Source organism: Amphiprion ocellaris, chromosome 7 (genome assembly GCF_022539595.1).
Source record: "Amphiprion ocellaris isolate individual 3 ecotype Okinawa chromosome 7, ASM2253959v1, whole genome shotgun sequence".
In the NCBI taxonomy this organism is placed as follows: Eukaryota; Metazoa; Chordata; class Actinopteri; family Pomacentridae; genus Amphiprion; species Amphiprion ocellaris.
In genome coordinates, this window is record NC_072772.1 from 5,444,701 (window position 1) to 5,462,536 (window position 17,836).

General features: G+C 39.2%; 1 protein-coding gene across 1 annotated transcript; it reads right to left on the minus strand.

Annotated features, from left to right (window-relative positions):
* Positions 1–2,957: 2,957 nt before the first annotated feature.
* Positions 2,958–10,472, minus strand: tmem160 (transmembrane protein 160). The gene is made up of 4 exons (XM_023285626.3): positions 10,130–10,472; positions 9,892–9,916; positions 5,610–5,702; positions 2,958–4,813 (listed from the first exon to the last, which is right to left on the minus strand). Exons 1-4 carry the CDS (start codon positions 10,361–10,363, stop codon positions 4,497–4,499), a joined length of 669 nt encoding a protein of 222 aa, XP_023141394.2. The 5' UTR covers positions 10,364–10,472; the 3' UTR covers positions 2,958–4,496.
* Between the last annotated feature and the right edge of the window lie 7,364 nt (positions 10,473–17,836).

A 17,836-nucleotide genomic window follows, 5' to 3' on the forward strand; every position in this document is an offset into this window, starting at 1 on the left:
CCACTGACAGTATGTACAGGATATCTTTTTGGTTGCATTTTCTCAGTTTCAAGTCAGTCTTTTATTTGACATGAAAAAAATAATAAACAGCTGTATCTAGTGAAGCCATTATATATGAGTGTCAGCACCTAGACAACATGTGATACTACTCCATTTAACTTTGTTACATTATAAATGTACAAGTGTGAATTCAATACAACCCTTCACCACAGTGAGGAATGTTGTCATAACTGTGTAAATGACTCAATTCAACATGCATCAAAATGGCTGTTATTTTTCGTCATGAAGAGGTTTCTCTTAATTTCAATGAAAGGCTCTCTGGAGAATTTTAACTCTAAAACAGTGTAATGCTGGGAAGTCTGCTAATATGCTGATTCTACTTCTTCAAAAACTCTTAGCTGCACAATTCAGCTGATAAATTTCAAGTCAAAATATCGCAAGTTAGAATATGTAATGTTGTTATGCTCAAAAGTCTTAAAATGAAAAATAAAAACTTAAAATTAGGAGTTGAACCCATTTCATATGATCCAAATGTCCATTCCATCCATTATCTATACCAGGGGTAGCCAACACGGTGCCTGCGGGCGCCTGGTTGCCCCAGAGACCATGTGAGTTGCCTGCACCATGTTCTAAAAATAACACTAGTCACCATGAAATTCTTTATAAAAAATTACAGTTGCTGTTCTTTTTTACTCAAAAATAGTTACATTGAGCCATATTTCAAATTACAATATTTATTATAATTTTTTCTAAAAACAAAAATGTCTTCGGTGTAAATGAACTTTGACCATGTCCGAGTCAAAGTTCACTGCGCATGTCAAACCAGGACGTCACTGCTGAAGCGTCCGGGCACAGACACTTTGGGAAGCTAGATGTGGTTTTTACCCCCAAAACATGGCAGAAAAGCGAAACAGAAAACACTATTTTTACGATGATTGGGAGAAAGAGTTTTTTTCACGACAGTGAAAGATAAATGTATGTGTCCTATTTGCGGGGCGACTATTGCGTCGGCAAAGCGGCACAATGTGGAGAGAATCTACTTTAGCCGCTACAAAGCTTCCATGCTAACTAGCCACCTGCTAGCGCACATAGACTGGATGCGCACTACGGACAGGAAAAGCCCGGGAGGCAGCTTTGACGTCTACAACGCGGCGAAAAGTTTCTTCGTGGAGAAAAATGTACCATTAGAAACGCTTGTTTCAGTGACGACAGATGGGGCTCCTCCATGACGGGTCGCCATGCAGGCTTCATTGTACGATGCAGAGATGATCCAGACTTCCCAACATTCCTACATTACCACTGCATCATTCACCAGCAGGACAGATGTATGTACAAAAGAGGCCGGATTTGATCACGTGATGACTCGTGTCGTGAAGATCATAAATGGCTCCAAAGCCAGACAACCAGGACATTGAAGGTGCTGCTGGAGGAGCTGCCGGCTGAACATGGTGACCTGTTACTACACACAGAAACCCCATGGATCAGCAGGAGACCAGGTTTACAGCGTTTTTTGTCACTGTTGGCCGAAATCAAAGAGTTGATGCAATCCAAAGGGGAAGACATCTCGCTGCTTGAGGACACTGAGTGGATTCTTGACCTTGTATTTTTAACGGACATCACTGGGAAACTGAACCATCTGAACTGTGAGCTGCAAGGTAAAGGTAAGACATGATAAGCTCTGCAATGCCAGGCTTCCCACTAACACACATTTACAGACAAAGAAAGAGGTAACATGTTGTCATTAAAAACACCGTGTCATTACACAAAAGTGTGAAAAATAATTTGTTGAAAACATTTAATGATTTGTTGTTATGATCTGTTAAAAATGTTGCAATGCTGGTGAAAAATGCTGGTGATTAGTACTAATGTGATAAGATTCATTTCAAAATGTGAAAGAGTTGATTTTTTTCTTACATAACTGATAATTTGTACCAACATGGGACAGAGTTCAAGAATTGTTCAAAAATGTTACAAAGGTAGTGGTTTGTACAAATGAAGCATGATTTGATGACAGTTAATGATTTCCTAAAAATGTTAAAAGTGATAATTTGCACAGAAATGTAACTGGTGTGATTTTGAACAAAATGCTGCAAATATGCTGATTCATACAAAACTGCCAAGAAAGATATTTACAGAAAATTTCATATATATATATATATATGTATGTGTGTGTGTGTGTGTGTGTGTATGTGTGTGTGTGTGTGTGTGTGTGTGTGTTTCTCCTATCATCATTGTTGTGGAAATCATTGTTAATAATTATTATAGGAATAATTAACGTAAATGTGATCAGACAGTCTCTTTACATATTATTATTTTCATTGTTGTTATTATTAAAAGATGATGGTGCAAGTTTGCTATTGAGGAAGTTTGTATCAAACAAGGTGCCCTTCATACTACTCAGTACCCTTGAAGTTGCTCTCAGGTTCAAAAAGGTTGGTGACCCCTGATCTATACACCGCTAAATCCTCATTAGGGCCGTGGGGCTAGAGGGCTGGAGTCTATCCCAGCTGACTTTAGGTGAAGGCAGGGGTGACCCTGGACAAATCAGACTATCACAGGGCTGCACATAGAGACAAACAACCACATTCACACCTACAGACAATTTAGAATTATCAATTATCAATTAACCTGAGCATATTTTTGGACTGCCGGAGAACCCGGAGAAAACATATGCATACACAGGGAGAACATGCAAACTCTATGCAGAAAGATCCCGGGAAGGCTGAGACGCAAACCAGGGATCTTGTAGCTGCAAGGCAAAAGTGCTAACCACCAAGCCACTCTGCAGCCCATCCAAATGTCTGTATTGCCATTTCTTACATGTGAAAAGGAAAGCTTATTCCAGTAAATTCTCCCTAAATCCCTGAACAGGATCTTTATTACATGCCCCAAAATCAACAATAAGAAAAAAGTGTGTCTATGCAGGAAAAAAACTCATTGCAACCATGTGTCATTTATTTTGATTAAATGCAAATTTATTGAGGCATATGCAGCATGTAAGCACAATATAAACTGATTAAGGCCAGGTCACAATTAAGAATCCACCTCAGTTGTGCTGTAGTGGTGCAACTTTCCTGACAAATTTAGAGTTACTCTAATTCCCAAAAAACTACTGGACACTATTAAACCCCAGCAGATGTGGGACTGCTGCATGTATTATTTTACGCTTGGACTAATGATCTCAATATAAGTGGTTTGCATCAAATGAGGTGGAAAAATGCATTGGAAAGGTAGTCACAAAAAGAAATTTCTTTAAGGTGTTGTGTTATTCAATGATGTAAACTCTATGTAATAGTCTATTTAAGTGGCTCCTGTCTTTTTGACTGAACCACACCGTAATTATCACCCAAAATGCTAAGGAAAATTATATTTCCTGCCAATTATCTCACAGCACATATATAAAGATCTCTTGGAGGAGTGATAAAAGCACAAACACTGAAGCTTTGACTTTGTTTCAGCACAGATTTCTTCTTGCTTTATTACTGTACATACAGTAGGCTGCATTGAAAGTGGTGCAAAAAACAAAATAATGATAGTGAACCCCATATCCGCACAGAAACTCAATATCATCAACTGCTCTATCAACTACTCTTTACATCCATTACAACAGCAATTAAAGTGATAACTCACATGGGTTTCTGGTTGCAGTTTGGTACTGTACATGAGTATGAACAATACAGAGCAAAATACATAATCACAGAAAAAATAGTCTAGAGTTCCTATAATGACAAACAAAAGCTGACAAAAGTGCTATTGCCCTTATGAAACTGGAAAAAACTCTGTAAAAAGCTATTCTAAGCCCTCAATGATTTTGTTTAAAAAAAATTAAAATAAAAAAAAAAGACAGACCTGAAATGTACACACTGTATGTCCATTGTTTCAACATCTCACAGCATATCGCAAGTGGCTTGTTTTATTTTAAGATTTTTCGAAACCTTCAAGTGCTCTATTACACTAAGTTACACCGGTAAGACAAACAGCGTGGTTGAGAACAGAGGCCTAGAAATGATTGCATATGGCGTAGTGATGATTGAACAAATTATGTTCTCAGTGAGTCTTTGCAGAACCGATAATGTAAAAAATAACTTTAAAAAAAAAAAAAAAAACTATATAATTTTCAGATAGGGAGGCAGCATTTACTCGTAAGAAATCTTACAAAAAAAGATGATTTATTCACCAGTGTAGTGTGAATGTAGTCAAATTATCAGCAATTTTTCTGACCAGTTTTCCAAAAGGTCTTAAAGTCTTTCTCCACCACCTTAAAAATAATAATAATCTTTATAACAATAGATGATATATTTGTAACTACAGACTCACACACAGCCTGCACATGAACATACAGGCTGCACATACGCACAAAAAAACCCACACACATACAAATAGGAGAAACCCAGAATCAGCAGCGCGCGCGCACACACGCACACGCACACACGCACGCACGCGCACACACACACACACACACACACAGCTTCCCACTCTTCATTCCTGGAAGATCTCTACTTGTTTGGCCCTTTGCTGTCACTGTCCTCGCTATCGTTGGAGCCTCGGTAGCCCCGGTGTTCGCGCCTCTCTCGGCACTCCCGGCACTCTTCCTCGTCCTCCCCCTCCTCGTCTTCGTGGATGATCTCCACCTCCAGCCGGCCGATGTAGAGCGACACAGCGCAGAGCCAGAAGAGGGCGACGCTGCCCACCGCGGCTCCTTGGAGCAGCAGCGCTGGCACAGACAGCAGCATCATCCTCCGCAAGACGAAGAGGCTGCCAATGTACGAGGTGCCGCCAAACGACACACACACACCTCCCAGGATGAAGAAGGCTGAGCAAAAACAGATTGACATGGTATTATTGTAGATACCCAATTAATTTTCCTCGCTGTAATTAAATCTGGGATGGAGGCAGGTTTGGATCTACTCATCCTCTTAATTATTCAGATGAAAATAAAAGATTAAGCAGAATATTTACTGGTCTTCAAAAAGATTTTAAAGAAGTTATACAAGCTGTGCCCATGATTTTACATTGAGAACACATGAAATGGTACAGTGGGCATGAATAATACAGCACTCATCACTTGGTTTAAGCACCACAGGTAGTAAGTTTTGTCTTGTTGCTTTTTCAAACATTAATGTCCATCAGATATCAATCAATGCCTACTTATTAATTTAATGAAGGTCTTGTTTTATAACATTTTAATGGCCTAATCTGGAATTTTATGTAACTATGACATTGGTTACAACTACAAATCAAGGACCTTCACTTCCTTTTTACTTGAAATAATTTTTGTCAATTGCAGAAATCCTTGTGAAATTTATTATTTATTTTAAAACTGATGCTGCATCAAAGCAAATATTCATTACAAGGTTCTCTGAGAAACTCGATTTTAGAACAAAAGGAGCTCAGGTGTTTTCGCACATTTAGATGGTATAGTTTAAATCAATTTCCAAAAAGCATCTTTATTTCATCTGTCTTTAAACCACAAGTTTTTAAGAATTTAGGACCACGGCAACCCTTTGACACTGATTTTGAATCCCAAGCTCCTGAGAGCTTGAGCTGAGTTGTGCTAGTTCGCAGCTCTGCTTTATGTATATATATATAAAATAAGTTTGCGTCTGTACCATATCCTGCTTCTCGTCCCACTTCACTCTGGACGAATGCGATCACTCCGATCCCAGTCGCCAGCAGGCCGTTTCTGAACCATGACAGGAATCCTGCAAAACAGTCAAAGCCAGAAATAAACAGCTGGCAGGTTACAGAATACTGACCAGAAAGATCTGTGCAGGGAGCCAGAATCAATCACACTTTACTGTACCTGTACACATCACAGTCTAATTATTGGCCTCAGAGCCTGTTTAGTTTATCCGGATCCCTTCAGTACATTTGGCAATTCTAAGACTTGAAGTAGTATGCAGTCACGGCTATGCAACACAACCTTATATTAAACCATGTAAAGATGTGAATGTCACAACTCTGCACTCCATAGTGATTTTGGCAGATTTTGAGCCCAGAAAAGTGATAAAATTAAATACACAGACAGATATTCAGACACAAGTTTGTTGTGAGTGTTAATTGTTGATGCACAGTGTTGTACCACAACGTAATACAGAAAGGAAGTGGAGTTTCTTTGAAAGACTTTGAAAGTGTTAGAACAATCCAGCTTTGTCTTTATAAGTGTTGATTGGCTGAAGTGTGCTCACATCCCAATAATTGCAACCTGAGGTCAGAGCTGCAGTAGCTACAACAAAACCTCAGGGCAAAAATGAGGCCAATAAAGCAGAGATTAAGAAAGAGACATATTTAAATTGTAGGTTTCTCTTTCTGTACTACAGGTTTAATTAAAAAAAGTACATTGGACAGACTGAACAGCAGTCAGTTAAAGGCCCTGCACAGCCACAGATGTTTTCACTCTTATTAGATCTGTGCTCATGGTGCCATCAGTCCAAAAATCTGCCTGGCAAGATTACGTGTACTTTGGCCAAAATCATGTGGAACAGGAAACAGTGGAGGTTGGGCTGTAAATACAGCAAATACAGTACACAAAGGTGTAAATTAGACAGTGTTTCATGAAACATTTTACTGTCAATAACCTTTGTCCTAATACTCAGTGCAGCCAAACAGCATCCTGTCTTATCTGCTGGCCAACTATAAAACCAGAATATAAATGAATAACATTCCCTGAACGTGAAGTCAGTCCAATCCTGTCTTTCAAACTGACTGGACCCTGGAGACCCTGAGTTTGCAGGTAAAAATTGTCATTTTAGGTGTTAAAGTTGAATCAGACAAAACTGAAGGAGGCCGGTTAGTTCACTCCATCAGAGATGAAAATGAACAGGCAGGAAATGTTTGTCTAATTCCACCATAACGGTTGAAGCTCAGTGGAATGATAGAGGAAAATCCTAAAGATAGAGATAATATGATGAGAAGAGAACAATGTCAGTGTCTGATGGGTCCTATGATATGATTTAATTTAAACAAAACTAGCATGAAAGTGAGGAACATGCGCTAAACACATTCAGTACGAAGAGGATTCTGAGGAAATTAGAGAGCCAGTATGAACTGAGGAGAAAAATTATGTTAGTAAGGACAAATGGACAGATAAACGAAAAAAAAAACTGGTAAAATTGTGGAATTGTTGCAACGAGTAATTAAGAATATGTAGTTAACTAACTAAGCTTTAAAACAAAAAATGAAGGTGAGAAACAAATTTTAAAAATGAGGTATAATAATTATTGTGTGTGATACATCTAGAAGTTTGGTTTTTGCATCTGTTTTGCATATGTTATGTGAAGAGGTTGATATAATAAACTAAAGCTTCGCCTTTTCAGTCTTTTTTTCATTTAAAATAATTTCTTTGTGCATTCGTTTTGGACAGTTGTTAAGAAGCACTGCAATATACTCACTACTACTACTAGAAAAGGTCTAATTAAATGTGAAAAATTGTGTGGGCTTGGAGAGGCTTTGGATTGAAAAACACTATCTAATGAAGACATCCTATCATAGTGAGTTTTCATGTTTAATCATTGACTCAGTTCTGTAAAAACCGGAGTAAAGTGATTGTATGGTCATGAATGCTGCCAGTGATACAGTCATTCGGTGTTTGCTGAAGTGTTGCGTTGGCCCTGAGGCTCCGGCCTCCTGACACTAATAAATCAATATTATTATTGTTTTACACGTGTGAGATGTTTTCTCTGATGTAATGCAGAGGAGCGGAACACTGTTCTGTGCAAAAAGCATCAGTACTTTACGTTAATGTGTGATTTGTGCATACATTTATGTCACTGCACTATTTTGCTAGTTTAATAGGTACACCTAGATAATACTAATGAACATGACAGACTTCCAATAAACTTCCATGGAACTATTTCAGAGACTTAACTTCATGTTGACTATGAAGCCTATAGTCACTGATATAAAAGGATTGGACAAAATAACAGTAACACTCATCAGTATAACACAATATGGTTCAACAGCATTGCAAACTGTGTCCTTCACAATGAGAAAAGTTGAATCAATACTTCTCCGAAACAGTTTCTTTCACTATAACCTTCATGAATTGAGGATTTATTGCAGCTCTGCTGTATTAGACTTTATAATGTGAGGCTGATTTTAATCATACTGCACAGCTGTGTTCCTTGCTGCTTTCTTGTAAACTATGAAATGTAGCTTCATTGCACTCTTATTGCTGCATTGTGTCATTTTTAATACACACTAAACATCTAACTCAATACAGAATCACTAAAGGAGACAAAAGAGGCCACAGTTTAAAGACACCCTTGAGTCAAAAGTGTTTTTTTTCTACTTTAACTTGTCCATATGATGTTTTTTAATGTGCCGGAAGACACATCGTGAAAGAATTAAGAATTTAACACCATGGCTGAGTATTTCCGCCCTAAAACTGCAGCTTACTGATGACCATCTCAAAATGGGGTTTCATAAATAACAAACTGAAATAAACAATCCTGGCAACTTGCAGGGTGTAGAGCTGGTTTCCTATTCAAACATATACAGCTCACTTATTTCAATATGACAACTGTCTATTTTGCAGTGTAGAGTAGTTTTACAGTGTTTGAGCACAGCTGTAGGTGAGCTGTTGTGCTTGAGCTGCAGTGGTTGGGGAAGAGTGAGATGAGATAAAGGCAGGGACTTCATAGTTCTGCATATTTGAAAGGAACCAAAACGTTTACATTTAAGCTACTGTAAGGCAGGAAGGGATTATATTCATAGAAAAAACCGTGTAAAAATGTATTTCTGAAACACAGAGATGAAGTTTTAGGGGTTTAATCAATGACTGGAGAGGACTTTAACTGTTTCAACTTGTAAAATGTACAACTGAGAGCAACACGTGTGAACCCAAGTTTGAAATGTCCTCCAAAAATTGTGTATTTAAGGGAGCGAGTAAAAAATTCTGACATCAATCTAACAGGCATTATTTTATGTAAATCGTGCATTTAAGTTTCACTGAAAAGGGAAAGGGATGGGGTCATTATTTATTAACTTTCTAGCAATGTATTTCACAAACTGATGAGCAGTTTACCATGAAGATCCAGCTTGGACGCTGCTAAATGTGCCGCTCAGTACTGAGAGGAGTGAAAACAGTCAGAGCCAATCTGCTGGACATACTATGTAATGATACTATTTCTAAATTACCCCGAGCATTGTTGTCTGTATTATGCTCTCTAGAATAAAGCTTTCATATTGGAGTATACACTGATACATCAGCCAAGAACATTTATGAGTTGGGCTCTATTGCTCATATGTGACATTTTCAGCTGATTTGATAGCTTCAGGATGTTTGACTCACTGTTTGGAGCACTTTTGAATCCAGTGCTGCTGCTTTGTACTTCTCAGTCTCTGGCCAAAATCCCAACTAATGATGACCAAGCCACTTTTTAAAGGCTTCTTCAAGTCATTACAGGTACAACATCTGCCATGTCACCACTGAGTGGCAGGAAACCAAACAGGAAACGAGAAGAGAAAAGTCTTAAACAGTGGCAGCAGTAACGCTCTATCTTTACACAAATAACGTTGGTGTGCAAAGGAAAGAATTTAATCAAAAGTGTGTTGAAGTAAGCCTGAAGTAAGCTAAACCTCAGTGGTGCAGCAGCTCCACCTTGATCACCCTCTGTACAGTATATCAAGATGAGATAATTCTGTTATTGATATTTATTTTTTAGTTATGTGACAATGTGTACACTTATGTATTTGTGTGTAGGTATTCATTGCAGTGCTTACAATTTAACTATTACACGTGTACCTTAATAAATAGCCTTAAATTGCTAAATTCAACTTAAACCTTTTTCGTACGGGTTTGTATAAATGATACGTCAGTTAAAAAAAAAAAAAAAAAAAGACCATTAATTATCGATATTGGGATCAACTTTATATGCCCAGTGAATTTACCTGTTTCATGGGACTTTCTCAGCATCTGTAAAAACAAAATGAAAGAAGAAATTAAATTAAAGACTTGATTATTTGATAATACATTTGGCAATACTAAATCCAGAAAATGTCTTTTATCTGTCATTCTGCATTTCACTTCCTTCATAGCAGAAATGAAAGAAAAAGCAGCAACACCGAAGCAGGAAAAGCTCCCTGCATGGTCTGACTACCGAGCATTTTCCTCCGGGGCTGAACCCACCAGAGCGTCCGCCTTGTCCAGGTCTGTGAGCGGGTACTGCTGCTGCTGCTGCTGCGGCTCCGGCCCCCGGTTCTTCCCCCACGGACCCTTCTCCACGACCCGCCGCCGGGCCGAGCCGTGCAGCCTCCTGAGCGGGGCTCCGGCGGAGGGAGGCCCGGGCAGCTTCACCAGCCGGGCGTAGTGGCTCACGGCCTGCGGCAACTGCCTCCTCATGAACAGAGTCAGGAAGGCCATCACATCACTAGTCCCGGTGGGTAAAATACGAGCTGCAGAGAGAAAAACACACAACACGACCTCTGCATAACCTGTGAACTCTCACACGGTCGACGACAATCCGGAAGACTCTGCAAGCACGATGCGGTGAAGGTGGGCGGCGATAAAACAGCGCCGCCATGCGACAGACGGGACACAAACACAGCTTAATTACAGAAAAGACCCAAATTAGATTAATTAACTCACTTTTCATTTTTTTTAATTTCGTTTTAAGCATTTGCTTTATAATTATATTTTCCTTTTAAATCAAGCAAAATAACACGCGATTGCACAATCACGTCACAAGAGGGCGCCAAAGGACAAGCTGCCTTTAGACAGTTTTATTTATTTATTTTTTTGATAGCAAAACTTCAATACAGACATTGAAAAATCAAATAAAACACTTGCAGCTTAAGAACATGGTCAAAGGAAACTGAAAGGCAAAGTCAGATTGGCATGACTACATTGCAATATATACACACACACACACACACACACACACACACGCACACACTTTTTTTCATGTGCTAATATAATTACACAAGGGTTTTCTAATCATCAGGAGTGATGGTTGCTGGAAATGTTCCTCTGTCCCCCTATGTAGATATTCCATCAAAAATCAGCTGTTTCCAGCTAGAGTAGTCATTTACCACATTAACAATGTCTAGACTATATTTCTGATTCATTTAATGTTATCATTATTGAAAAAACCCCCTCAAAAATAGGGATAGTTCTAAGTGACCCTGAATTTTCGAACGGTTTAAATTAAAGGACTTATATTAATTAAAACCACACCTAAACTAATCTTGGTCACATTGTTTCGATTCAGTGGTCTAAAGGATGTCATGGCAAGTGAGTTATGAAAGACTTTTTTTTCATTGAAGCTTAAAAACAAGTTAATGTTTGCATTTTTTAAGATATTTTTTTCACATAAAATTACTCTCAGGATATTCACTGAAGAAAAACACAAATGAAGCATGTGATGTTCCATTAAATATAGTCATTCTTTGAAACATAGTGGAATAAGTGTTTGTTCTTGCAACACATGACTTCTCAACAGCAGAACAGATGTCATGAAACAAACAAGTATGCGCTATGTTGGAAATAATAATAGGCAGATGGAGAGTGGGATCATAGATTAACAATCACAAGTCAGTGTTTCCACTATTTTCCACACATCTATGACACAGAATTAATGAGGTTTTTGATACTACTTGTGGAGTGTTGTTCCAGTCTTTCTGAAAGAATAGACAAAGTTGGGGGACATTTTGGGGGACAGGAACATGCTGTCAGACATGTCCATCCACAGCTGTCAGAAACAATTTCTTAGTTGGCAAATAGTCGAGATGTTGACATTTAATTATCTGCCTACAGGCCTGACTGACATGCAGCATCCAGCATATCAACAGCTTGTTGTCATATTTCTATTGTCATCTGTGGCATCGTGTCATTTGGATAAAGTAGCATTTTTACGGTGGACCTTTATAGTCACTGGTCAGAGGAGTGTCTGGTCACACTCTCTGATTATTACCCTTGAAAGCTGCACCTGATTAGGGTATTGATTAACTTAGTGATCAAGAATTTGTCAGGAGCTGGACAGCTTAAAAACACTTTATACACTATAGGCTAAACGTATCAGTTTTCTAACCAGAGCATATAAATAAATAGAAATGGGCTTTTAAACTTATTCCTGAAGCCAGAAAAGAACATTATTTGTATCCTGCATTTAAATTTTTGTTTAATGTTGATCGATCATGTGTCTTGTCCATTCTTCTCTCTTGGAGCTACTTGGCAAGTTAGATTTAAAAGAGACATGCTTAGATCTCATTTTAACACCTTTATTGTTTAAGGAACTAACTAGGGTGGAATATTAACTAAGAATGAGAGAAGGATGTGCACTAGGAATCGCTACGTTTATAGTTCCTATTATTAAGCTCTTTGGGTGTATTTTTGTAACCTTATGTTGTTCAGATCCACTGTACTTAACTCAAGGTAATTCAAGGTAACAAACTCAGTGATAAGACAGTGTTTAAGAGTGGAACACATCTGTTGGGGCTTCTATGTTGTGAAATGAAAAAAGTAATATCAAGTTTCAGATACATACACACACTGATATTATTATTTCCCTCTATTTACCAGTCATGTCAGACACACACACACACACACACACACTGATGCTGTATAACCCTGTGCGTGTGTGTGTGTGTGTTCGGGAGGCAGATCTGTGCTTTCACGTGCACTTGGTAAGGATGAGTGGCCAGCCTCTTCCTGAGGGTCTTTTGTCTTTTTGGTCCTGCTGGGACTCAGACTGACCACGCCTATCATACCTGATTGTTTAGTGTGAGGAGCCCAGAGAGCCGCACACATGGGAGTTTGTATTTGTGTTTGTATTCCTGTGTGTGTGTGTGTAAATGTGTGTGTGCTGACAGTGGGGTCTTTTACAGACAGCCAAATCTTTGATGTGATGTCGCAGCTGAACCTCTGGCCACTCGCACGCTACTGTCCCCAACACAATGGACCGAAAAAGGCTGATGTTTGTGTACGCACATACATACGCGCACACACGCACGCGCTTACACCTACACAAGAAAAGGAGTTTTTCGTTTTACCACACATACTGCCTCTGCAAAGATAGATAGATACATTATAAAAAGTGCTCAAACTAAGGTTCATCCAGAGTTTAAGAAACCAAACTCAGTCATTTTATTTGTCAGATATGAAGCCTCATAATGCACCGACGCAACTCTTAATTTATTTGTTTTGTCAAAACCAAAAGAGAGATAGCAGAAACATAATTGTACTGCTGGTGCTGTATCTGCACAGTGAACAGAAGAAAAGCTCTCTGTTGTAAAACGTCCCATGTAACCCCTTTATTACACGTGGTATTTATTTTTAGGGTCTTAAACATTATAGACCATTACAGCGAAATGATGTCTTATAAAATTGAGAAGAATTTGCTGATGTGCTTGAACGTTAGCTAATACATGGCAGATGGACTGTTGGCATCCACACACACTATCCTCACTTAGATCAGGAGGGGATTATGGGAGAAATAAATCAATCAGACATTAACCACAGTCTTTGGAAGTGGAAATGTGGAGTTTTTGCCAATAGAGCCACATCCTACTGTTGCTACACCCAGAGTCTCACTTTATTACTGCAATTACTATGATTTTCTGTACACCAATCAGCCACTACATTAAAAGTACTAAAGTAACACAACCAAGAGTCCAAGGCATTAGCCTGGTGTCCAAATTTCAATCAGATCAAGCATCCAAAGTGATCGAAAACAAGTCAGATCCATGAATGCCCCACTCTGCAATGCACAGAGGCCCAGTGTTGCAGTTACATCACCACAGAACCACTCCAGAGGTCCATGCACGTGAGAAGTTAAACAAAGGATTTTCCAGATTTGATTTTTCTTGTGATTTTAAAATGCCTTTTATCCCTTTGACACTGTCCACGTCAAACTATATTTCCTGATAAATAAGCTCCTCTGTGGGTGTGAAGTTGGTGAAGGGAGGAGGGCAGTGCATCTGAACATATGACAATGTCGGTTTAACCTGTTTCCTAAACAACCTTTCAAACAGTATGTTTGAACTCAAACACATGAGTCTGCATATTGCATAGGACCTGAAATATGAGAAGCTCAATACTGCACAGGACGCCTATCAGACAGCTGCAGGGTCTGATAGAGTATATTGGACAGTATAGAAAGATGGCGTTTTAACCAGGAGATCACAAACAAACTAGACTCAAATAATCACATTCTGAATCTGTATCTCTGGAGTATGCCTGAATCTTGATTGTATTAATACTTTGGATGGATTTGACTTTTCTGCGGTTAGTTTTGATGTTCTAACAATGCACTACATGGACAGAACAGTTTGAGCATTTTAACGGCAGACAGAGAATTCCTCTATATCTTTGTGAGCTATTTTAAGGAGGGCTTGCAGCACAGTTGATCCTCAAATTCTCCTGCCTTACCACTTTACTAACCCCTATCCCTCTCTGTCCTCTCTGCTCACTCACTTTCTTTTCCCTTTGCTCTCATTTCCCCACATTTCTATTTTTGCGCGTTGTGCAGGTCTGGCTAATGGGTCTTGTGAAATTGCGTTTTCTCGGTTGCTTCTTCACTTAGATTCTCTTCTCAGGCCACCTCATTTCACGACCTCAACATTGTCTTTGTATTTGTCAGGATCTATCTTCCGACCTCCTTTTCATATTTACCACTTTTTCCTCACTTCCTCTCATAAAAATTATAAAACCCTAACACCAAAGTGCTACTATCTGTTTCAACGTGTAGTTCATCCAACTGGCATGACCTTCATCATTTGTGTTGTTGTGCGTCCATTTCTTTCCCATTGGTGCAACCAGAATAATTTAAGCCTAAAATATTTTCTGTGTAATAATAGCTCCATGGACAAACATACATTTAGACAGAACTGTTGCAACAGTGCTTTGGCCTTTAAAAGAAAAATCTGAAAGAACGGCAACACAACAAGAAAGCAAGTCTACTTATAGGCCTCAGCTGTGTGTTAACTCTTTGTTATCACCTAGGCCTGATTTCTGCTGCAAGAGGAAATAGAGAGATAGATAGAGAGAGGGACAGAGAGGAGGAGATGTGTATACGTGCAGAGCTGCACTAGTCAGTGTTACACAGTCTGGGGGATTCCAGCCAGCTGCACTGGGAGCACTGACCTTGGCAAAGAGTACACTGTTTTTCAGTCTCTGGGACAAACAAGTGTTAGATATAAGTGTCAACCGATCAGCTCACAAATGATTTACTGACATTAATGGACTGAGAAAGGTTACTGCTTAACAAGTTGGTGCACTACTTGACAGATATACAAGAATGAGAATATAAAACCAGCATTTTATGAATTTACAGATGCATTGTTTTCCCTTGAATTACGCAACTCTGTCTCATTTCAGTACATAAACAGTGCATTGTAAGCTATAAAATACTATGCACCAACTCTACAGGATACAGGATGGGAAGCTGTCGGGGTTATTTAATGCTGTAGGTGTGTGAATGTGTTTGTTCCATGCTTGTTTTTTCCTATAATTTTGGTACAGCTCCTCTTTTGATCTCCTGGAACATGGACACCCTGATTTATTTTGAGGTGACCTGTTTTCTCTGTCCATAACTAAATCCAGAGCTAACTGATTCCACATATGTGTGCTTTATGCATATGTTATAGCCATCACTGCCGGTGTCTGCTGAGTGTTCACTTCTATGCAAAATATTAAATGTTTTGCGAGCTCCTCAAACACTTCCTTGAGTAGTGCAGGAACTTGCTTCTCCCTTACAATTGAAGCCAAACAATGATTCATCATTCATCTCTCACTGCTGTGAAAACAATGGTATCATTCTTACAGCAGTATCTGACTTCTGTGGATGCTTGGCAGTGGCAAAACTTGGAAGGCCTGTGTTATTTCCCGTCATCTTGGCTCACTGTGTACGCTGTGTGACTTGAAAATGAACTCATTCAGTCCAGCGCTGACTTGTAAGTGTTTCCGTTGTCCCTTTAAGCACGCTATCTCTTCGGATTTTTTCGTTAGACTTGACCTTTGGCCCACTGTGTTGTCGAGGAAGAGCTGCTGCAGAGTCACGCACTTCCTATCACATCTAGTTTCTCAGAATCAACACCAATAAAATGTGTCTCCCTATCGACAGCAGTAAAACATATTGACGGGTTTTGATTACCCTTAAAAATGCTCTTTCACCTTTACACTGGCGGGACTGTCTGGTAATCACATGATTCATTGTGGTTACCTTATGTGGCTGATGTACCGAGATGATTAACAGAAACCACCCACATATAAAACATTTCCCAAAGTCCCTGAAGCCAACAATGTGTTAGACGTTATCCTGATCATAAAATATTAGTTCCTATTTCTTGCGTCCACCCACAAAGCCAGTTGTATAAACTTAGCTTGATAGCTTTTTCATTAGTAATTTTTAAGTTTCTGTGTGATGTCTTTTCCTAAAATTTTATTGCAAGGTTTATTTTAACTTAGAAGGAACATCTCACACATCATGAAGCAGTTATACTGTGAAATTTTTTTTTTAAAAAAATTCTCAAAATAGTGCACATCAACAAATCTTTACTTAGACATATATTGTGTTCTGCTATGTAGCTTTCAGCTGTGAATACAACTTTTTATAAAAACTGCTCTACAGTTGTATAATCCTATGTCCAGAGAGTCTTGAAAAAAAGTTGATTATTTTGCCTACACAGATGCAGTAAAAACTAAATCTGGAATTATGTTTTGATCTCCAACTGTGAAGTGGTCTTTGCTCAGCTGAGTTCAGTGACTTGACAAATGTTTCAGTCTGACGCAATTGATAAAACACCCGATGGGCCTGCTGGAGACCTCATCTTACTTCATCATATCTTCTCTTCAGCCTCACCACGACTCCTCCTCCTCATGAGGAGTGTTTGAATGAATAGTTGAACATATTAGGAAATGCACTCTTTTTTCTGATGAGAATATCAGTACTACTCTTGTGTTTGCACAGCAAATATGAGCTTGTTGGTTGGCTTATCTCAACACAAATTTTAACTTTAAACAGGTGGAACCAACTAGTCTGGCTCACATGGTAGCAAAATCCATCTACCAGCTACCCCAACACTCATTAATTAACAAGTTAGATTTCATGTGATTAATTTGTGCAAAATCAAAGTGGCAATTTTTTGTTTTAATAGACCTAATGATGTCCCCACTGTTTGCCTGACAGACAGTGGTTAACGTTTAGTGGCTATCCATACAGAAGTACGTGCAGGCATGTAATGCACACTGTCGAGCACAAACAGCATTGACCTACATATGGGTAGATACAGTGTACGTGCAGTGTATATATATAAAAGATGTATCACAACAGGGATTGCACACATGCCTGTGAGTGCTGTTTCTAGTCTCTTACGGCCTCTAAAGCCTCATTACGAGTGATTGCTTACTATACGGTGAGAATGATGACCACGTCATTGGAACTAACGTGCCGTTGCGTGCACTTTTGCGTGCATTTGCATTAAAAGCATACCTGCATGCATACCTCCTGATATGTGAGATTCCTCAGCACTTCACACGGCTGTTGTTCAGGTCCATCTGTTGGCTGAGACATGGCTGCACTGAAAGCAAGGGATGGATGTGGCGTGCCAGCGTTGTGTCAATACCCTCTGTCCCTAATCCATCAGGGTGAGGCGCTAATCCAGTGCCCTAACCCCTGGCCTGGCTTCATAACAGCACATTACCTCATTTCCTCCGGCTATGCAGATATATAGGTGGACAATAATGTGTTCAGTGCAAGCAGAGATAGCTCACCCACGGGTTTAGTGCTGAGGTCAGAGGAGTTCTAACATCGTGGGTGTAGCAGGAGACAAATCAGTCAATTCTGATACTAGCTGGAAACTATACAACAGCTGACTCACAGTATTCTGTAATAACTAC